We start from the raw sequence: 24,289 nt of genomic DNA on the forward strand, positions 1-24,289 counted from the left end.
ATAAGCCCCATAAATCTCCTCTAAAAACATAAACCTACAGAACAAAAAAAATTTCTGACAGTGAATAAACATAGATTTCTTGAAATGTTTGCTAATGTAGGGAGCAAGGCAATTTAAATAAGTGAAATATCAGCCAGAAATTATTTTTCCTTCATAGATAAAGACTTATTAGATCAATGATTTTTTTTTTCTACAAGCTTTGTTTAGCTTTTGCAGTTGCATCTATGAGCCATTCATAAGCATTTGTGAAATATGCCAGATGGATGGTACCTATATTGTCTCAGTAATTTATACTCCCGGGAGAGCTTTAATACTACCAGGATCAATTCCATTAATTATGGGTATTCTAATCTATAATTTTGGTTACTATAATTTAATGTCCAGGGTATGACATTAGGAAACACAGTTTTGACCTATGCAGCTTAAAATAATGTAATGTAAAGTGAACTCATTTACTTATAAGACGTAATTATTTTAAAACTTAGAAAACAGGAAAAAATTTCTGCCCACCAATAATCATAGAGTTTAGATATTGAAGTTTATTGTTTAAAATTTGCTAATTCACTCTCAGAAGACTGATTTATCATCAGATCTCTCTAAAGTAGATCATTCTTTATTATCATCCTAGAAGTAAATAGGCAATTCTAATTTCCATATAATCTTATATAAGGAGGAACAACACTGCTACTGATTAAATAATATTTGCATACAATACACAGTGGAGTTTCCAATCTCAAAACAACCTTTTTTTAAAAATGCATTTCTTTTTATTGCTTCTTCTCAGTCCTTGCAATTAATTTGCTGACTTCCATAAACACGAAAAGAGATTTACTCACAAATATTACAAATATTTGGTAAACTTTCTTACTCTACCTACGGAATTAATTAATTTATTTTTAGTGGTCCCTAACTTAATTATAATCTATACTAATATAATCAAAGGTTGGAGAACATAAATTATACCAAGTACTTTCCATAGTTTATATACTACTACACATTTTAGAGTACATTTATTGATTTAGCATATTTCTTGCTGCAATTAAATTAGCTTTCTCAATTTTACATTTAAATAAATAGTGTATTACTGTGCATGCTCTAATTATAATTATTTGGGAAATGGTGCAATAAATGTTGTTTGAATGAATGAAATAACCTAATATGTCAAAAATATCAATGCATAATTATATATTGGTAAAATAAGCTGTTCTTTAAAAGAAAAAAAAGTCTTTGCTATTAGTGAATCTGTTGCTAGCAACTCCTGTTATAAGAAAATTTCCTTCCTATTACCACCTTCCTAAACTGCCTCAGGTTTAAAACTCCTTCTTTGAAGATAGAATAAGGTATAAGCTAATTCTTTTTTTTTCTTCTCACCTTTCACTGTCCTTTTCCAACTACATCTACATCATATTCACCTCTCCTTTCTTGTGCTTCTGGCTCACTACCCTGGGAATCTCTGAACAAATTGCTACAATCCCCTTGGCTCTCCAACCTCATCACAACACAACTCCCATGTGACTTGGAAGGCTATTCACAATCTTTCCAACAGTCTTCCTACTTTTCCAATTCAAACATTTCCCTGCAATGACAATATCAGAAAATATTTACTGAACATTAAGCTATTTATCTTAAACTAAAGACAGCAATATATAATTGACAGACTATAACATAAATAACACTAGTCTCTGTGAGTTACCTCATTTAGCTGTCACAATAACAAGGAAGGCACTCTTCTTCCATTTTATAGATGAGTAAATTGAGATTATATGGCTAGTCATTTGTGGATGTGGGACTTGGACTTACTAGTATACTCTGAGCCCATGTTATATACTGTACTTAAATATCTCATTTACTCTTCACTAAAACTGTTATAGGAGGTAAATGTCATTATCCTACATTACAGATAAGGAACTGAGGCATGAAGAGATGAAGGGCCAGAACAAGCATAAGGCTAGTAAGTGGCAGAGCTAGGGCTGATCTCCGCTTTTAGACATGCAGGCTTTAGTACCTTTTCAGTCATATCACTTAATGTTTACAAAATGACTATCTATTTAACATATAATCATGCCTTTTATTTCCTTCACAATTAAAATATATTATTTCTTATCCTGGCCTTTGCCTCCTGAGCCTTAAACTTTTTTCTTTCTTTCTTTCTTTTTTTTTTTTTTTTTTTTTTTTTTTTTTTTTTTTTTTTTTTTACAGATTTAACCTAAAAGATTTAATTTTCTAACTGTGTAGTTTTCATGATACTTTTATTTAATTATGATCACATCTAGATTATAGAAATACCCTTTTGTGTTTGCATTATTCTGTTATTCTTCTGAATGATTAAATTCTAACATATTTTACTTTATGATGTACATAATTTTGCATGCTAGGTAAATATTTTTATTGCTGTTACTTATTAGCTGTATGGGGGTCACAGGATATTTTTTTAAAAGAGAGTGGTTTGCAATTTGCTATGTTAATCTGAAATTGAAATTTACAGAAATAGTACACTGTTTGTAATTTTCAAGTGATTTTCTTTACCCAGGGGACTCTTCACTTTAGTTGAGATCCTTGGTTCCAATGAAATGCATCTCTAGTGACATGTTCTGGAATACAGCTACACGCTGCATCAGTGATTTTCAACCAGGGTGCCGCAAGAATTTTTAAAACATGCAACAATTGACAATTTAATCAGGGGCATGTGATTATTTGACCTCTTTTCCTTAGACTGTCAAATAGAAAAATGACAACAAGGAACATAATAATAGCTGTCCAGTGTAAATGAATCAAAATTATACCTATTTTTTTTGTCAGATCAGGAAAAAAAAATTATATATATATATATATTTGTGTGCCACGGGGTTTTAGTAATTACTTTGTGTGTCAAGAGATTAAAAAGATTGAAAATCTCTGCTCTACATAATAGGTCTCACAAATGCAGTCAAATATTCTATGTCATCGCTTGTTCAGTGAAAGGAAGATTACAATGTTCTCTCAATGAAAAGTGGAATACACTGTTCTAATTGAACACATTTAAAGTTCTCTAAATCACTTTCTGACTGCACCTCATTCTCACATCTCCCATGGATTCACATTTTGTGTAGCTCTACCATGCTTCCTCCCCGGTTCTCAGAATGTCTGTAATTGACTTACACCTAGTTAACAACAGCATTTATGAGACACTGTCTGAGAAGCTCACTGACAGAGTTCCATCTTGACATGCAACGCTGTTCTAATTATTATTTCTTTTCAGGATTTTTTCATCTTAATTAAGTCCACATGTGACCTTGCACTGCCATATGACCTGCAGCTTCCTCTGAGTCAGAGAGCCCAGTTCGTGTTTAGAGAGAAAAGAAAACAAAAACTCAAGAAACATATGTCCAAAAAAAAAAACTTTTTTTTTTTTTGCATATAAACAGGAAAAGCAGATATTATCCAGTAGCAACTACAGAGTGATGACACATGAGGGTCATGTCCAAGAAGAAACCTAAGACAAAAAAGTCTCATAAAGAAAATGTCCTTAGGACTACAAGGCACAAAAATAATATTACAACAGAAAAAATATATTCCTTTAAAACCTTGTAATGAATTAATTAATTTGACTATAGCAATTGACACACATAATTTGGACAATAGTAATAAAAATCTGCAGTTATTACCAATTAAAGATGAGCCCCAAGATCAATGTATGACATTAAGCCAAATGTTTCATATTAAAACAATAATAAAAAGAAACAAGTAACCATGGGAAACTAAAGCAAGGTGCTAACATGCTCAAGAATCCTGCGCTTATGGCCAAATTGTTCAATGTGAGTTTAATTCATTTAGAAAACCACAATAACACCCATAATACCCCGGACTCCCTGAAACAAGGCATCAGTGGAACCTCTGCCAATGTTACAATTTGAAAAGGATCTCATGAGAAAGAATTACTACAATTGAATAGTTTTCTTTAGCATCAAAACCAGCTCTTCTCAGGAAGTAAAAAGAAATAAGACAATATCAAGAAGTGTCACATCTGAAATCACAGCCAGGCTTGCTTCATTTTCTAACACCAAACTGACAGAAAAGTCAAAATCCCAAGACCAGTGTGGACATACTATAACAAAAGCAAGTATCGATAGTAGATGGCTCATCCCAAAGAAACTGCAAAGAAAGAAAAGCTCTTCTGAGTAAGTGGAGAACTAGCAAAGGAAGAATGCTAAAAATTCTCCTGACTCAATTGTTCCCCAGCCTGAACTGGAAATGAAAAATCAATTGGGTCCTTTGGACTACCATGTCAGAAGATGAACACAGACTACTTCCTGGAAAAGAAAACAAGACCTTTTGTGAAGGCCTAAAGCTGGTTAATGAGCAATGCCCAAAAGAAGAAATATTGGACACACTGAATGAACTGATTTAAAATATTTTATATGCCCAAAACACTTACTAAATATTGGGTATGTGCATGTTGAAGCACTTACAAGTTCTATTGGAAATATTATCTCAATCTATGAGAAGGCCATTCTGGCAAGAGCTCAGCCTACTGAAGAAAAGCAACATTCAACTGCAGATATTCTAACAATGAAGAGTCAAGAAAGGGTTAAATTTGGAGAAAAATTTGAGGAGACTTGTTCAACCGAAGAACAAATCTAGAGTCATCTAGAGTCAGAAAAATCTGAAATGGAAAATAAACATAATAGAAATGTGGTATTTGAAGATTGCGAAAAAGAGCAAGATAACCAATGATGTTGAAACCCCAATGCAGAAACTAGGGAAAGTTGCTTAATTAAATAGAATGTGTCTATTACACCATACTTGCAAAATGTAAAAAAGAAAATGCAGTTGAATGAAACAAATTCTACATTTAAAGAGCTTTAGTTTCTAACACCAGTTAGATATTTTCAACATCTTCAAGACAAGACTTCTAAACTGCCAGATATGTTAAAAGACCATTATCCTTGTGTGTGTTTACTGGAACAGTTAACAAGAGTTGGGAGATGAAACTGATGCGCTTATTTACAGCCCTAATGCAGTGCTGTGCCAGATGTATTTGGAGACTAAAACAACAGAAGAGAAATAAAGCAATGATAAGAAAGAAGGTTTTTATTATTCCTGGGGTGTTTCATTTGTTGTGGCTTCATATGTCTCCTAGGTCAGAAGTTGGCCAAGTACCTAAGTATCCATGGCAGTAGCTTTTTTATTTTTTTAAACTAATGTTCACATAATAGCAGGTGTTGCCTTCTGTGTGTCAAAAAGCTAAATCATTCCTGCATTGTCTATCTCAACTGATTGAGATTTTCTCTAGTAGGTAGGTAAATTTTATCAACTAATTTACCATTTTCCTTGAATATAGTTAAATGTAATTCCAGTTTTGGTAGTTTATTTCTAAAATAATTAATACTTAAACTTGCTTTGTAATATAAAAGCTTAATTGTTAAATCATGTCCCCTGAAACATGATAGTTACATATTGTAAAGAGTTCCTCACACGTGAGTACCACCAATAAAATTGTTTATGTCTTTGAACTGATACTTAGGTGGCATATATCATCTATCAACTCTGTTTTCAAATAAGTACTTGGTCATTATAAGATATTAGATCATTTTAAAACTGTGTAATATGAATGTGGTTGAAAATATTCCATTTTCATTCATATATTCCATTTGTATAACAGTATCTTGCATTGTCTTCCCATATCTAGAGAGTGGGATTATAATTCCCTTTTCAATTGTGAATAATATGTAGACAATAAATTGAAATATCTACAATAAAAAAGACTATACACTTCCAATGAAAGGCTTTCTTGTTGAAACATATTTATAAGGACTAACACACATACTTAGTGTAAAATAATATTACAATAAATAAAAATAGTAGGTATTTGAAACACAAGGGGGCACAAATTAAGAACTTCATGGTGAAGTTTGCTATTTGACTGATCTGTAAATAGAGATAAGGTAACAACACACAAAGATAAATCCTATCTTAAGGTGTGTCTTTCATGTTCAGATCACTTTGCTAAGCATATGCTTAAGAAGTTATTTGGATCTTTATTCTATGTCTTCAATTTTACTTGAAGAGGTAATTAATAAAATCTTGGTGAATAAGAATATATATTATAGGCACAATCAGTATAGGCCCTTTATTTGTTTATAGATATGTTTTTAGGAAAACAGTGGAAAGTTGATAAATAGTTGGGGAGGGGGTGGTGGTGTGGTGTGGGAACAAAACTATATTCTATAAAGATTGCTAAATGATGTTGATACTATGTTTTACCTCGGCTGTCTACTTTTTTAGTTCTTTTTAATTATAGATATTATAGATATTATTTATATGTAAGATAAATAATATTAATATTATTTATTAATAAATAATTATATATTAATAAATAATATATAAATATATAATATAATACTATATATTATTTCAGATTATCCATTTAGAGATATTACCACAGAATAATTGATACTCACTAATAATCATAATAAAATATATCATAATAATTACTAGTTAACTTGGGCCATTGACTATCTAGGTCCAAATTTTGGTTCTATCTCTTACTATCTTTGTGAACTTGAGCAAGCAACTTAACTTCTGTGCGCCTAGTTTTCTCATCTTAAAATGAAATAGTAGCACTTTCCTAACAGAATTTTATGAGGCTTAAATATGTTCACACATGTAAATCTCCCAGCAAAGTTTCTGGTACATAGCAGGCACTCCATGTTTTTGTTTGTTTGTTTGTTTTTATTTGTGGTTATTATTATTATTTGACAATGCATTTACAAGAGCAGATTCCCCAGCCAGACTGCTTGGATTCTAATCTTGGTGCTAGTAAATTCTGTTTGTGTGAACCTTGGGCAAGTTCCTTAATTTCTATGAGCCTCAGTTTCCTCATCTGAAAAGTGAAATAATAATACCTACTTCATAGAGGTGTTATGAGGATTAATTTACTTCAAACATGTGAAAGTCTTAGAACAGCACATAGGACATACTCAACATTATATAGTGCTTATGATTTTGATTATCACTATATTTAGAAATAGGGGGTCCATATCAATCATTGTTTTTTATCTTGCTCTGATTTTGCTTTGTTTTTAAATTCTCTAACCCTCAGTGGCAGAGATTATGGTTTTTTCATTCTTGTATTTTCAGGGGGAAGCTATCTAGTGCCAATCACTTTATTTACATTCTCTTCTGTAGAAAGAAAAGAAAACAATAACAACAACAAAACTACCTTTAATCTATGGTCATTCTTGCTTAGCAACAAAACAACTACTTTATACTACGTGGATATACCAGCATTTTGCTCCTAGGCTCACAGCTGAGCAGGATGCTGCTCTCTAGCTTTTTCTGTTTATAATAGTGCAGTCAATATCCATTATTACTTGAAATGTTCAAGCCCCCTAGGAAAAGTGTTAATTATTGCTCTCTGTGTCAACAAAATGAAAATTGGAGCTATAAGGCTCATCTCCCCATACCAGTAAACTCTTCATCTTGCTCTCTTCTTCCCTCACCACGGCCTCATCCAGAACATAATTTGGCAAAAAAAGAAAATAATGAAGAGAAAAAGACTGTTTCAACAACATATTACCTTGAATTAGTAGCCAAAAATCCTCAGTGCTCAGTGTAGGGTGACAAGAAATTAAGATAATTTCATGAGAGAATTTAACAGAAGTAATTAATAATATTGTGATTTTTTTTCTACCAAGAACACAATTCACTTTATAATCCAAAATTAATTAAGTGCCATTGTTTTGCATTGTATAGATCATTTAAAACATGGAAGTACTTCATACCTTTGTTTATATCAATGAGCTGTTTCTTCTTCTTCTGGCGTTCCAACTTTTCTTGTTCAGCTTTCTCTTTTGCAAGTTTTGCCCTCCTAGTCTTCTCTTCCATTTCTTTTCTTTTGTTGTTTTCTTTTACTGCTTCCTGTACATTTTTAAAAAGTTAAAATCCTTTCATTACTTATATATATTGGAGAAGTTGTGCAATTTTAAAATTACATTTTCACACATGCACATGGATATTCAGAGATGGAAAAAGTATTACAGTAGCTTTAAGCTACATATGTATATAAGCTACAAGAACCAATAACTGTAAGACATTGAATAAAGTAGAAATAACTCAGGCTTTAATTAACATTACCTAGGGCAGCGTTTTTCAACCGCTGTTCCGCGGCACACTAGTGTGCCGTGAGATGTTGCCTGGTGTGCCATAGGTGCAGACAAGACAAGAATTTTATAAATTTTCACTATTTTGTTTACTTAATATTTCATAATAAAGTAATTATAAAATACTTTCTTTGTGTTTATTTGATTCCTATTCAAGAGAATTACTTTATATATAGTCAATATAGGCACAGAGTTAAATTTTTTTAACATTTTCTAATGGTGGTGTGCCTCGTGATTTTTTTCATGAAACAAGTGTGCCTTTGCCCAAAAAAGGTTGAAAAACACTGACCTAGGGTGCCAGAAAATTCAGGACATGAATGTTTACAGACCTAATAATAAACACACTTTCTCTGTTGTTAAAATATAAAACAGTTTTGATATACAAGAAAATGTTTAATATAGAAATATGATTTAGCAAGTATTTTACAAGATTATTGTAACTTATGCTCTTATCTGCAAAGTGGGGATTAAAAAAAAAAAACTACCTCATAAGATTTTTGTGACAAAAAATGAAATACATTTAAAAAGTGATTAGAATACTTAGTCTATGATGATGATGGTGGTGGTAGTTGTGGTGGTAACAATTATATCTAAAGGTACAAAGCATGAAATAATTAGCCATATTATCACAGGAAAGAAATACCTGCAAGTTTAATAGCTTTTTACATGCCAACATCTTTATAAATGCTGCAGCATATTTCAAGCTATTGTCTTTTATTTCAGACTAGAGGCCCGGTGCATGAAATTCATCCATGGGGGGTCGGGGGTGTCCCTCAGCCCAGCCTGCACTCTCTCCAATCTGGAACCCCTTGATAGATGTTTGACTGCCCATTTAGACCCAATCTAAATGGGCAGACAGACATCCCTCTCACAATCCAGGACTGCTGGCTCCCAACTGCTCACCTACCTGCCATCCTGATTGCCTCTATTTCTGCCTGCCAGCCTGATCAACCCCTAACCACTCTCATGCCAGCCTGATTGATGTCTAACTGCTCCCTTGCCAGCCTATTTGCCCCCAACTGCCCTCCCCTGCTGGCCATCTTGTGGTGGCCATCTTGTGTCCACATGGGGGCAGGATCTTTGACCAAATGTGGGCAGCCATCTTGTGTGTTGGAGTGATGGTCAATCTGCATATTACTCTTTTATTAGATAGGATAGAGGCCTGGTGCATGGGTGGGGGCCAGCTAGTTTGCCCTGAAGGGTGTCCCGGATCAGGGTGGGGCAGCCTAAGAGAGGGGCCTATGGTGGTTTGCAGGCTGGCCACGGCCCCTGGCTACCCAAGCAGAGGCCCTGGTATCTGGGGTTTATTTATCTTCTACAATTGAAACTTTGTAGCCTGGAGCAGAGCCACGCCTCCTGTTTGCTCCATGGCAGCAGCCATTTCTGTTGAAATTATGTATCTTCTATAATTGAAACTTTATAGCCTTGAGTGAAGGCCTGAGCTGGCCAGGACTGCAGAAGCTTGGCTTTCTCAATTGCCAGGTGCAATCCTAGCCTCCTGTTCTTCCAGCTCCGTGGCTGCTGCCATTTCTGTTGGAATTTATTTACTTTCTATAATTTAAACTTTGTACCCTTGAGTGGAGGCCTGGGCTGGCCAGGATGTGTGGAAAGCTTGGCTCATTCCACCACCAGGGAAACCCAAGCCTCCCTCCTACTCTCTCCTTGGCTCCAGCCATCTTGGTTGGGATTAATTTGCATATGCTCTCTGATTGGCTGGTAGGCATGGCTGATGGGCGTGGCTTGTGGGTGTAGCAGAGTGGTGTTTAATTTGCATATTTCTCTTTTATTAGATAGGATAGATTATTTATGGAACTCAGGTGAATCAGGACATTCCAGTAGATAGTATGGTAGTGAACTGATCAGCTAGAATAACAATATTAACTTCCTTTGAGATCGGAGATTTCACTAATACAGAGACATATGAATTGCACGTTTCTCCCATCAAGCTGTTCTGTTTCTTTTTTCCTGTTATGATTGATTAAATATACTTCATAGTATGTACCAACTATTTCACAAAAACTATTTTGTTCCAGAAACCCTAAAGAAAAGGACTCAATAATAAGAACACATCTACAAGACTTTGCCTGGAGGTGTCTGTATCAAAATATTTCTCTTCATATTAGAAGGCACAATAGTTTTTAAAAGCCCTGAAACAAAACACTTTCAAAAAGATCTCCTGACTTGAAAGAATTATTGGTCCCTTTCCCTCTCCCTTCCACTGCCCCCATCAGGCTGGGACCTCTAGCATTAGGTTAAGAGCACAAAATGCTCTGGTTCCTACAGACAATCTCAAATATCCACTCTGAAAAGAAGCTGGAATAACAGAAATATAATTTTAGAGCAGGACCTCTCAACCTCAGCACTACTGTAATTTTGGTCTGGATGATTCTTTGTTAGAAGAGCCATCCTGTACATTGTAACATGTTTATGGCACCTCTGACCTCTACTCACTAGATACCAGTAACAACCATCCCCAGTTGTGACAACCAAAAATGTCCCCAGAGACTTCTATATGTAACCCAGGTTGAGAACTACTAACCTAGGGGATTTCAAACAGATAATATACCCACAAAAAGTTACAAAGTGCCTGCTCTGCTGAACCCAGCTTCTTCTCACAGATGTGGAACTGAGTTCCCAAGGAGTTTCAGTAATTGCCTAAGCTCACACGTTTCTGTAATTGCAGAGGTGAGAATAGAGCTCATATCTCTTTATTCCTAGTTTAGTGTGTGTTTTATTATTTGAGGAAGAAAAGATAATGTGATATGATACCAAAAGCACAAGCAAACAAAGAAAAACATAGATAACACTTCCTCAAAACTAAAAATTTTCATCCATCAAAAAACTCTGTCAAGAAAATGAAGAGATAACCCACAGAATGGGAGAAAATATTTGCAAATCATTTTTTATGAGAATATATAAAAACTCTCACAACTCAACAACTAGAAGAGAAATAACCCATTTATAAAAATAGGCAAATGATTTGAATAGATCTTTCTGAAAGAAAATATACATATAGCCAACAAGTACATCAAAAGGTGTTTGAGGTAATTAATCATTAGGAAATGGAAAATCAAAATCACAATGAGGTACTACTTCACACCTACTAGGACAGCTAAAATAATAATATAATAGCAAGTGAGGATGTGGAGAAATGTGTAAATGTAAAATAGTGAGTCATTTTGAAAAACAGTTGCTTAAAATGTTAAAAAAAAAAAAAAAGAGTTATACTCTATCCCAGCAATTTCACTACCTAAGGGAAAAAAACAAAACCAAAACACATAATCATACCAAAACTTATACAAGAATGTTCATGGCAGCATTATTCCTAATAACCAATAAGTGGAAACAACCCAAGAGTCCATCAACTGATAAATGCGTAAAGAAGATGTGTTAAATAGCCATACAATGAAATTATTTATATATATATATATATATATATATATATATATATATATATATATATATATATATATATATATAGCTAATATGCAAATTGTCACTCAGGAGTTTGACCAGGAGAATGGGAGTTCAATTGCTCCCTAGGACATGCACTGACCACCAGGAGGTGTCACAGAATGAAGAAAGGCTCCTGCTAGCTGGCAGCCAGCAGCCAGGGAAGGAAGGCCCTGATTGGCCCTGATGGCCCCAAATGGTCTTGTCAGCCAGGCATAGGGACCCTACCTGTGCATGTATTTTTTGCACTGGGCCTCTAGTTCTATCATAAAAAGAATGAAGTGCTGACACATGCTGCAACATTGATGAACCTTAAAATATTATGCTAAGTGAAAGAAGTCAGACACAAAAGGCCACATGTGGCATGATTCTATTTATAAGTACTATCCAGAACAGTTAAACCTATAAAAATAGAAATTAGATTAGTGGTTGCCAGGGGCTGGGAGAGGGGAAAATGTGGAGTAACTGCTACTGAGTATGGGTTCTTTTGGGCTAATGAAAATGTTCTCAAACTAGACAGTGGTGTTGGTTGCACAACCTTCTGAATATAATAAAAACTGCTGAATTATATACTCCAAAGTGGTGCATTTTATATGTAAATTAGGTCTCAATAAAATTTTACAAAATTAATATTTGAGAAAGATAAGATTGAAAAAAAATGTGAATTAGTAAAAAAAAAAAAAGACAATGTGAAAAGGCAACATATATGCAGGCTGATATTAGTAAGTTATGCGACCTTTGGTAAGTAACATAACTGGCAAGTAATAGAGGAGCAGAGGAAAGTTAATGCTTGTGTATATTTTATTATTTAAATCTCTGATCTGGTATATAGTCACCAACATCTAGGTGGACTCTTCTATTATTAATTGAATGAACTGTTTAACTGCTGAGTGCTGTTATTTATTATGAAGCTAAAAATAACCCTGGTAACTTCTATTTGTATTCCTTCTTTATTCTGATAATAACAGCTACTTTTTCATGACACTCTATTATGGTTCCAGGAGTTTTAAATAAATATTTTCTAGTCTTCATAGAAAATCTGCAGATATCGATTATTGGCTCTCATTTTACAGATGATGAAACTTAGGTTCAGGTAAGTTAAGTGAGATGCCCAAGGCTACCCAGTTACTTAAGTACCAGAACCACATGTTCACATGATGCCTTCCAAGCAGAGTTGCCAAACAAAATACAGGACATTCAGTTAAATTTTATTTTTAGGTAAACTATGAATTACCTTTTTAGACTAAGCATATCCCATACTATACTTAAGCTATACTTACAAAATTCATATAATATTTTGGATTCAGTGCTAGGAAAATTATTCATTATGCATATACTATTTGGGATATACTTATACTATTTGGGATATACTTATGCAATATTTGGGTCACCTTGGTACTGAAAATATTCATGGTTTACCTGAAATTCAAATTTAAATGGGCATCTATTTTTATTTGATAACTCTGGCAAATCTATTCCCAAGACTCTTGATTTTTTTTATAGGTAGCCTTTCACAGACTAAGATCCTTTAATGAAAACAGTAGAATCATTACAAAAATACAAAAGCCCAAATCTAAGCCATATTTTGAGAACAGAAGTACTGATGTAGATTACTTATAGGCATTCCAAGGTTCATGGACTTGTATAATATTATTTCTGTAGCTTTCTCCATATACTCCTTTCCTTTTCATTTCTTGATAATAGAGTAAAACTAAAACATTATTTATATCTAAAATTGATATAATTGGGTTAGAAGGAAATAAGTAAACAACAAAAGACTCACTAATGAAGAAATCTGGCAGATGTGAATAGATTAAATTTATATATAAAATGGAGGCACTAGGAAAACAACATGCATATAGATATAGTCAATGATGAAACAGACCAAGTAATAGGTCCTTTAGTTTACATCTTAAATATTTCAAAAATAGATTGAACTACAAAACAAGCACATGCTTTAAAATGGCCTGCGTGATCCTAAAGAGATCAAAACAGCAGAGGAAAATAATTTCTGTGGTTTGACAGTAATGAAAAGGAATGAAAGCATCTACAAAGACATATATTTTTTCAAGCCACACAGACTATGAAGTGTAATTCTGGTCTTGATGTCACGAGTTCTGTCTTCATGATGTGGCCTCATGCTGAAAAGAAGACCCTATTGTTCTTGATGTTTTACACTTTAGTTCTGACTTTAAAAACTTAGGGGTGGGAAACACAGGCCTGTTTAATTTTCTTTCTTTAAGAAAAAAATATTAAGAGAGAAAGGCAAATCTTAATTATGGTTCCATATCATCAATCTTGACTTAACTAAAGTGAAAGATAGCACATTTCAAAACTTGGTTTAACATTTAAAAAATAAAAGTGAAATCTGCTGGGGAGAGAACTCCTTTAAGGATGAGATATTTTCTTTTCATCCTCACTCCTGTTAACAAAACCCAAATAATTAAAAGAATAAAAGCAACAGGAGCAAATTTAAGCCCTGGTTTAAAAAAACACACAAAACAAACAAACAAACAAAAAAACACCACAAAACACAACACCTTAAATAATTGTCTGTGATTTAACAACACTTTATATTTGCTGAGCCTCACTAAAAATACATTTATTTATTTAAAATTTCAGAGAGGAAAGGAAAGGGAGAGAGAGATATAACCATCAATGATGAGAGAGAACCATGGATTGGCTGCCTCCTGCAAGCCCCCAACTGGGGATGAAGCCTGCAATTTGGGCATGTGCCCTTGACCGTACCTGGGACCCTTCAGTCCACAGGCCATGCTCTATCCACTGAGCCAAACCAGTTAGGATGCTCATAAACATTTTAAAACACCAACTTATGAGTACTATCATCTTCAAGTAAGCATTAATCATTATGTCTTAGGGCTGGGAATGCCAACTGATTAGATTCTGTCAAAAGAATGCTAATTGAGAAAGTATTTTGGTAGTAACCTCAAATAAGATAAGAAATATTCACAGAAAAAAAGCCTCAATTTTACTGGCATATCTATTTTTTCAAGAACCAGTGAGAATACAAAAGGAGCAAAGTATAACAGATGTCTGTAGGATTTATTGAGAAATATATAATTTTACATCTCTCACTGAAGTCTCTTTTGCCTCACTAAAAATATGAATAAATTAAAATCTTATTTCTCCTGCTGTACAAAATTAACAAATGAGACCTATGGACTAAAAATGCCATATGCAAAAAAAAGCACCTATGTAAATTCTAGGACCTCTCATTTATGAAAATTAAGCTTTAGGAAATGGATGGAACTGTTACAGAAAATTCCAAGAGGCTCAGACACCAGCCTCATTCACGACAGTCTATATGAAGGAAACATCTTTTAATTTTCACAAGATATATGAAAACAAAAACACAAAAATCATCACCATCAAAACCATTCCTTCCTTCCATCCTCTCCAATGGCTTACTATCCAGTGCTGACTACAGAAGCACTCAGCAAGCACTGTGATCTCACTGAAAGCTAAAGGTCCTTTTGATGCATGGAGAAATAGAGAAATGAGTAAGGAAACTGGATCTTGGACCCAAGTCAACCTGATTTCAAATCCAACCTCCTCTCATTTATCCAGAAAGCTGTGTGACCTTGAACAAATTAGTTATTTTATCATTTTGAGCTTTGACTTCCACATATGCAGAGTGGAGATACTCAAATCACTTGGTTGCTAAATAAATTAATGGAAACTGTGTTTATGTAAAACACTGAAGACAATGCCTGGTACAGAAGAAATGCCCACTACATGGTGGCGCTAAATAGCATGTGTAGGAGAAACATCTGAAAGTTTGAACAGCAAGTATTTGGTCATTAAACACAAATGACAGTGTGTTTTCAATGGTTTACTCTGCACAAGCCCCTCCCTCTTGTTTGGAAGTCCGGAGGATGTGATCTATGACTAGAAATGTAGCATCTTGACACAGTCTACCCTCATAAGAGACTAAAAATGTATTTTCTTTTCTTTGGGTTTTGGATCATCCTGGGAACCTGTGTGAATATACTTTGAAAGACTTGCGATTCATTGCAGTATCTGAAGCTGTATCAGAGTAGATCACATAACCTTAAAAGAATGCAAATTGGAAATGTCCTGGGAACAAATTGATAACTCCGGTGCCAGAGGCAAAGGGAGAGCACTGCTGAGCATTCCTTCATCCATCAGGGATGTTAGAAGGATTCGCAAATTATATTGAGTCAAATCATTTGGAAACAATATAAAGAAACCTGGTATATATTACATTGAAAATGTTTTTATACACTAAACATGTGTCATAGAGATATTATTTTTCATGAAAGCTCAATAAAACATGTAAAATTCTCTCCACATCTTTTATCTTGAACTCTCCTAGTACCCGACTTTCTCTTAGCTTTAATCAAACTGGGCTTTTAGAGTTTTTTGTTTTTTGTTTTTGTTTGTTTGTTTGTTTTACATCTTTTGTTTTATGCTAACCACTTCAGAATTCTAAAACTTTTTTTTAAATCACTTCTTTTGAAAATAACATAGAACACCAAAATTAACTGAAAGAACTTCTGACCTGGCTACGATGTCTCTATCTTTCCTAGATAAGTATGATGATTCTATAGCTGCATTTTTTATGCATCCTATTGAGAAGATATTTAAAAATTCCTAACCTATAATTTTATTCTCAGAATAAAAACAATGATGAGAAAGAGGCCTATTTATTTTGTTCCTCTAAAGTCAGGGCCCATAATCCTAACCTTCTAAGTAGAACAGCACACCCTTGTGAACATAGGCTGGCCTTTAGGAGCTGAGAGATATCATTTAAATCCTGGTTGTCTAGTGACAATCATACTTTATCCCCTTGAGCAATTTACTTAACTGAGCCAAGCCTCCTTTCCTGATCTATGACATATCTGGACTTCAGAGTGTTGTTTTGCAATTTAATGAGAAGTTGCACATAAAGCCATTAAGCACAGTGCCTGGTACTATGTTCAATGAATGGTGGTGGGTTATCATTATCATATTATTCCACAGTTGGGCAATACCAATGCCTCATGCAATTCAGGGTCTGGACTCCATTTCCCTCAACCCAGTAGTATGGCCATGTATGGACATATTTACTGGGGAGAAGGAAAAATCCTTCGTGCTATGGCTATTTTGCAGAATCAGGTAAAAATATGAACAAACCACACACATTCTCTCTCATATCTACAAACTTTGAACAAACAATAGTACTTGCCTTCCTAAAGCCACAAGAATGAAGACACAGAGAGAATGAACAACAGAAGTTTCTGGGAAATATTCTTTTTTTAAATATACCAGATTGGACACATCTAAGATGCAAAAACATCATTGAATATCTTGTTCTGTGGAGCAATAATGAAATTCACACATCATCTTACTTAAGGTTCAACACACCTTAGGGGACTATTCACATAAACTGGGGGATAACATTTCCTGGAAGAAGTCAGTGTTCTGTTTTTGCATTGTTTGTTTTTAAACATCTGGAGTTAGGTCTCTCAACTCCCTGAGAAAATGAAGCACAAACTCTAAAAAAAAAGGGGGCATTTGATTTGGAAATTAGAAGTTTACTTTTATTTCTTTTGTATTTATCTCCAAATACAGTATTCACTTGTTCTGCCTAAAGGTATCTGGGGGAGTTGGGAGAATGAGCCTATACACCATCCTCTGCCTGAGGCCTGGCTGAGCTTTCTCATACACTTTTGCCACCTTAGGAGGCTGCTAGTCTTGCTGGAAAACCTCATACTGAAGGATTTCAAATACAAGATAAGCTTGAATGATAAAACCTTTTTGCTTGTTGGTGGGGTTCTCATTTAATCCCAGGTACAACAGGAGGAAAAATAGATAGGGATGAAAAATCTGTCCAGACCCTGTCCTTTCCCTGTCCCAGAGATATCCTGAGCATGACCATGAACAGAAAAGGAGGCAATTCTACCTATGACACCTTTTCATCATTTTACCAAAACAAAATTTCTTTAACAGAATTCTCCCTCCTCTTCTACTGTGCTTCATATAGATAGATACCTAATACATTCTTTGCTTGAATGTTTTGATGGCTAGTGCCATTTTGGCAATTTGCTGCATGTGCCTGCAACCAAGGATAAGAGTTGTTGGTACACACAGCTCCCGATGTATGTTACACTAACTGAAGTATATAACATGGGCTGGGTCCCCTATTTGTCAGTATAAGTGGATGGAAATCCTAAAGAATGCCAAAGGTAAATTAGGACTCATATACTCTTTCTGATATTTTCCACTCCCATTTCAGAATGATCATGTTAGGTTCCAAATGGGAAGATGTGAGCCAAGATGAGTTTTTCAGCATTTGAACACAGCATTGAACAACCATATGATTAGAGGAAAAACCTACATAAGATGGTGGCAATAAGTCATTAGATTTTTCAATTGCAAGTTGGGACAAATTAAGGCTTTCCATTAAAGAAAGGAAAGAATCCTCCACTTTAATTAACATCAAACAACATTGGCTATTCCTTTTCTATAGTTGTTCATTGTGTTTAAAGGGCATATTGGATTGAAGGAGACATGACAAATGCTCAGGGCAAAGCCTTTGCAGCTGCAGCAACTACACGGCGAATCAGGACATCTGAAGAATCATCAGCACTTTAATACTGCTAAACTTTTCTTTCCAAGAGATTTCTACTTCTTAGTGAGCTACAAGGTTCCTCTTATGCAAGATCTCATGAATATTTCACCAACTATGATTAGAACTTTCTCACTGGGGTCACTGAAACCTTGATTAGCTTGCTCAAGTATTCGCTCAAGTAATAGATATTGAACACATGTGTTGATACTGCAGTTAGATGGGGATTATAGTTGTGCTTATTATCATATGTAAATCATAGAAGTATGATGGACCAGAGGTAACCTGATAAACCAAATCAAACAAAAGAACATGTTCTGCTGTCTTAGGTTGTGAGACACTGTGTCCTTTACTTCCTATAGACTAGATTGCTTGCTCTCCATCTACTTTCTGGACTACATTGCCCTCAAGGCCTTACTTGATCTGGCCCACTGCTTCTCTGACCCCATCTTCTTCATCATTCTGTCCCAGCCCAGTGGTCTCCTTCCCTCCATGCCTTTACATTGGTGTTCCCTTTGCTCCCAGTTCCATCAAGTCTCTGCTTAAATGCCACCTTAATAGTAAGGCATTCCCTGACCACCTTCCATAAAATAACCCCCAAATAAACTCCCTAGCTCCCTACGGTGATCTTCATACCAGAAAAGGTCAAAACCTGGAGACACTTTAGAAATTCTTCACATTTTCTAAGAATTAGCAGCCAGGGCTAGTCTACTTATGTAACAACTTTTTCAGCCTGGGGATTCTCAAAACATTAAATTACCAACAACATCTCTACACATAGTGCACACTTATTTCCTTATTGTGAAAAACATTAGTGGCCTTGAAATAAGCATCACCCACCTATGAATGGTGGTTTCTTCCTAATCATTCATAGGCTACAGTTCACTGACAATTAAATATTTTTTTTGAAATGCCAATGGTTGGCGTTTCTGAGGCCTGATATCTATTCCATTTGCCACCCTGACAGAGCTCAACACTGCAGTGAAAATTCACTTATGCAGAGATTAGTGCTTACAAAGAACCCCTTAGGTGAAAAGGAAAGATGTGTCCAAATTTGGAAAATTAGTCTTTGATTTTTTAAAATATATTTTATTGATTTTTTACAGAGAGGAAGGGAGAGAGATAGAGAGCTAGAAACATCAATGAGAGAGTAACATCGACCAGCTGCCTCATGCACACCCCCCACTGGGGATGTGCCCGCAACCAAGGTACATGCCCTTGACTGGAATCGAACCTGGGACCCTTCAGTCCGCAGACTGACGCTCTACCACTGAGCCAAACTGGTTTCGGCTAGTCTTTGATTTGAATGAGATATTTTTAGGATCCACAGACATTAGTGATACACAGCTTTCCTAGAGATCTTTTGGTTTAAGACAAAACTGTCTCAAGTTCAGGGGAAGGTTTACTAGTATATGAAAAGTTCCTTGAGTGTATTTGTATAAATTACTCTCTCTGGCAGAGGGGAGAGTCTCATAGAAGAAACTGATAGGCTCGCAGGGGTCCTCAAACTTTTTAAAGTGGGGGCCAGATCACGGTCCCTCAGAGAGCTGGAGGGCCGGACTATATGAACTACTAATTCCTACTGTAACACCTCGGCTGCGCTCACTGCCCAAAAAACCTGGCGGGCCAGATCAGACTCCTCTGCGGGCCGCATGTGGCCCGCGGGCCGTAGTTTGAAGACGCCTGAAGGAGCCAGATAAGTAAATTCCAGCACATGTTCATAGAAGCAGCCCTCTTGAATTCAGCAGAACCTATTGTTGTGCTGACTGTTCAGCCTCTGTAGGAAACATACAAAAAATAATAATGTGTCTTTCACATGCTGTACATATCTGGAGGTTTGACAGACAAATAGGTTTCTGCACGCCAGCATGGCTGTGAATAGAATCACAAAGGTAAATTATTAAAAGTGAGAAGAAAAGAAAAAGACTATGTGCAAATCTTCTTGGTTATTAAATTGCAGTTGGTTACAAAGGAGTTGAGCATGGGTAATGCAGGCTAGCTGTGATCCCCAAGGCCTTCTTTTAAAATTTGCCTTCCAAGTGCACAAACATGTGATCTGAAGTTGGAGGAAAAACTGTCTCTCCAGTCACAGACTATCAGAATGCTGAACTCTGATTAGCTAGAAATTAATTTGCAATCTGTAGCATGGATGTTTCAAATGCTGCAGGTTCCTGCAGACACATTTTTTCTTATCAGGTACCTGGGAAAGAAAAACAATTGAGGTCCACATGCCTTTATGGACCTCTACTTGGTTCAAGTCTACGAAGTGTTTTGAGTGCCTATAGGAAGTCCACCTATAACTTAATTTTATCTTGATTCAAAGGAACAAAATGAGACTGGAAAGTGACTGATAAAATATTTTAATGGGAAAATGTCTTCAAGAGATACAGGTGGGGACAAAAACAATGGTATCTTACAGGCTTGAGAGCTGGGTTTACTGCCGAACTACTGTCACCACCCTACAAGATGGAAGAGGCAGCACAATCAATAAGGTTTCTGATGAGGCCAATTGGGGTGGGTTGAAAAGCATGAGGAGACTTGGAAAAGACTTTCAAATTACCTTGACAAATAGAAATACGGAATCAGACAGGAAGGACCCTCAAGAAATGCTGGCTCTATAGTCTTCTGACTGAGAACAGGGTTCCTTGACCTCCCTCAGGAACCTGTGCTGATAGTTAATCACTTCTACAAGAAAATACTTCCTCATATCAAACTAAGAGCTGTCGGTTCCTTAAACCCGTATTGTGTCTATTTGTCATAGTGAAATAAAAACTTGGTTAGTTTATTCCTTAATATTTTTTCACACAGGTGTAAGTTGTCACCAGGACAAGTGGCACCTGAGTTCCACACAAATGAAGCTAATCCTCAAATGCAATGCAGGTAAGTTTGTTTGTTTGTAGGGTAAAGGTTGTATATGTGTGTGTGTGGGGGGGGGGGGGCAGTGAGACAGGCCCTTAGGATAATCTGTTGAATATCATTAATTAAGGCATTTCATACCATTTTCTAGAACAACTCTCTCATAGTTTCTTCTAAACATTAATAATGTTAAGGTTTTCCTCTGGCTCTTATCTCTACTTGTTGGATGTTATTTTTTAAATGATTGGCTTCTTTATCCTCATAGGCCTCCCCCTCAAAAACAAACAAACAAACAAACAAAAAAACAAACAAAAAAAAAACCTGTTTAAAACTGGAAAGATTAACCTAAGAGATGGGCTAGCAAATATCCCATGTGAGGGTATTTCCAGTATTCCAGGCTCTAATTCTCCTAACATAGCATACTATTTGTTTTGTAACATTTTAAGGAACAATGCTTAACTTTTCAGATTGGTTCCAAGATATCTGTTGAAATCATGAATCATATTCTTCAGATAACCACTTTGGGAAGCCATAAGTTATTTTGGTGAGGGCCCTTTTTCTGTGATTGAACCTGCTCTTTCAGAATTAAATCTAAATAAAATAAAATCAGTCTCATTTTAGATTCACAATATTTTTAAAATTTATTTATTGGAGGAGGGAGAGAGAGAGAGAGAGAGAGAGAGAGAGAGAGAGAGAGAGAGAGAGAGAGATAAATTTGTCGTTCCACTTATCCATTCATTGGTTGATTCACTGGCACATCAGGACACAGCTCTAACCAATGAAGCTACCTGGCTAGGGCCCAGATTCACAATATTTTTGACAAGAGATTTTGTTACCCAGTTTGGTTGTACGTCTTATAAGTAAATTTTGGCTCAATATCACTTTTAGCTCTTTTCAAAAATCAAATCCACTATCAAATTGCAAAGATTTAATACCCCTGAAAAGATCTAATTCCTAACTGAACTTGATCTTATTTCTGAGGGAATACCCAAAAGAAATATTTTTTAATGGAGTGTTATACATCCTTCTGGATATAGTACCATTGATACTTTTTCCTTCCTCTAAGTCAAGGGTGGGGAAAATCTGGCCCACTGGCTGTATAAGGCCCTCAAAATTACTTGGTCTGGCCCTGCCATGGCATTAGGGTAAGTTAATTAAATGCTTGACCAAATATAGCAGGCTAATTTTTAAGTTGATAATTTTGTATGGCCTGCAAATTATGTTACAAATAACCAAATGGCCCTTGCCAGAAAAAAAAAAAGGTCTCCCCCCCACCCCCGCTCTAGGTGATGGGAGAGACAGGGAAAGCAGGAAGAAAAGCTAATTTAAGTGTAGCCTTATTCCTATCCAGTGACTTGTACCGTCATTGAGAACCAGGAAACATTCATTAATTCATTGAGTGTCTACCATGTATTGTCACATACTGTTCTAGTTCCTAGGAGATTACCAATGAGCATTACAGACATGGCTTTTGCATTCCTGACATTTAAGAATCATCCAAAGAAGCACTAGAGTGTTTGTCCACTTAACTGGAGCACTGTCTTACTGTCAGTTGAAATAATATTCTAGTCTAGAATCTAGATCCTGATTTTTATAAATCATCATTAAGAATGAATGTCATGCCAAGACTGGTTTGACTCAGTGGATAGAGCGTCAGCCTGTGGACTGCAAGGGCCTAGGTTTGATCCCAGTCAGGGACATGTACCTTGGTTGCAGGCACATCCCCAGTGGGGGTGTGCAGGAGGCAACTGATCGAGGTTTCTCTCTCATCGATGTTTCTAACTATTTTTCTCCCCTCCTCTATGTAAAAAATCAATTTAAAAAAATCTTAAAAAAAAAGAAAAGAATGAATGTCACACCTGGAGTAAATGGACATATTCCTAGAAAAGTATAACCTTCCAAAACTCAATCAGGAATAATCTAAACATCTCAATAGGCTGATAACTATGGAAGAAATTGAAGCAGTCATCAAAAAGCTTCCAGCTTTACAGGGGAGTTTTACCAAATTTTCGAGGAAGAACTAAAACCTATCCACCTCAGACTATGAAAAAAAAATCAAGAGGAAGAAATACTTTCAAGCTCATTCTATGAAGGAAGCCAGCATTACCATAATTCCAAAACCAGATAAAGACAAACAAAGAGAATTATAGGCCACAATCCCTCATGAACATAGATGCCAAAATCCTCAGCAAATTAGATTCAGCATTACATCAGAAAGATCATCACCATGACCAAGTAGGATTTATTGCAGGAATGCAAGGATGGAATAATATCTGCAAGTCAATAAACTTGATACATCACATAAACAAATTGAGAGATAAAAATCACATAGTCATATCAATTGATGCAGAAAAAACATTTGACAAAATCCAACACCCTCTCTTGATAAAAAGCCTCAGCAAAATGGGAATAGAGGGATCATACCTCAACATAATAAAAGCCTTATATGACAAACCTAAAGCCAATATCATACTCAATGGGCAAAAACTAAAACCATTTCACCTGAAATTAGGAATGAGACAGGGATTCCCACTTTTACCACTCCTGTTCAACATAGTTCTGGAAGTGCTAGTCATAGCAAATAGATAAGAAGAAGAAATAAAAGGTATTGAAATTAGAAAGGAAGACATAAAACTGCCATTATTCTCAGATGACATGATACTGTAAATAGAAAACCCTAAAGACTCCATAAAAAATTATTACACTTAATAAATGAATTCGGCAATACTGCAGGATACAAAATTAATGCCAAGAAATCTATGGCTTTTCTATACACCAATAGTGAACTTACAGAAAGAGAGACTAAAAAACAATCCCATTTACCATCACACCCAAAAAATTAAGATACCTAGGAATAAACTTAACTAAGGAGGTAAAATAACTATACTCGGAAAACTATAGGGCACTGAAAAAAGAGATAGAGGAAGACATAAACATATGGAATAACATACCATGTTCATGGATTGGTAGAATCAACATCATTAAAGTGTCCATACTACCCAAAGCAATCTATAGATTCAATTCACTTCCCATTAAAATATCAATGGCATATTTCACAGATCTAGAACGAACTCTCCAAAAAATTCATCTGAATAGCTGCAGCAATCCCAAGAAAGAACAAAGTAGGAGGGATCTCAGATATCAAGCTGTATTACAAAGCTACTGTTCTCAAAACTGCTTGGTACTGGTACAAGAACAGACATATAGATAAATGGAATACAGTAGAGAACCCAGAAATTGACTCAAA

General features: G+C 35.4%; 1 protein-coding gene and 1 pseudogene across 5 annotated transcripts in view; one reads left to right on the plus strand and one right to left on the minus strand.

Annotated features, from left to right (window-relative positions):
* LOC123652450 overlaps positions 1–5,276 on the plus strand; it is a 32,490-nt pseudogene extending 27,214 nt beyond the window's left edge.
* DIAPH2 (diaphanous related formin 2) overlaps positions 1–24,289 on the minus strand; it is a 960,594-nt gene that overhangs the window by 208,288 nt on the left and 728,017 nt on the right. For 4 of the 5 annotated variants that reach the window (XM_036440044.2, XM_036440043.2, XM_036440042.2 and 1 more), the window contains one exon: positions 7,764–7,899. In XM_036440044.2, coding sequence (XP_036295937.1) covers positions 7,764–7,899 — 136 coding nt within the window. Of the gene's footprint in view, positions 1–7,763; positions 7,900–19,885; positions 19,964–24,289 lie in introns of those variants that run through there. The other variant, XM_045582438.1, reaches the window with a different exon arrangement.

Source organism: Pipistrellus kuhlii, unplaced genomic scaffold (genome assembly GCF_014108245.1).
Source record: "Pipistrellus kuhlii isolate mPipKuh1 unplaced genomic scaffold, mPipKuh1.p scaffold_m20_p_16, whole genome shotgun sequence".
Classification (NCBI taxonomy): Eukaryota; Metazoa; Chordata; class Mammalia; order Chiroptera; family Vespertilionidae; genus Pipistrellus; species Pipistrellus kuhlii.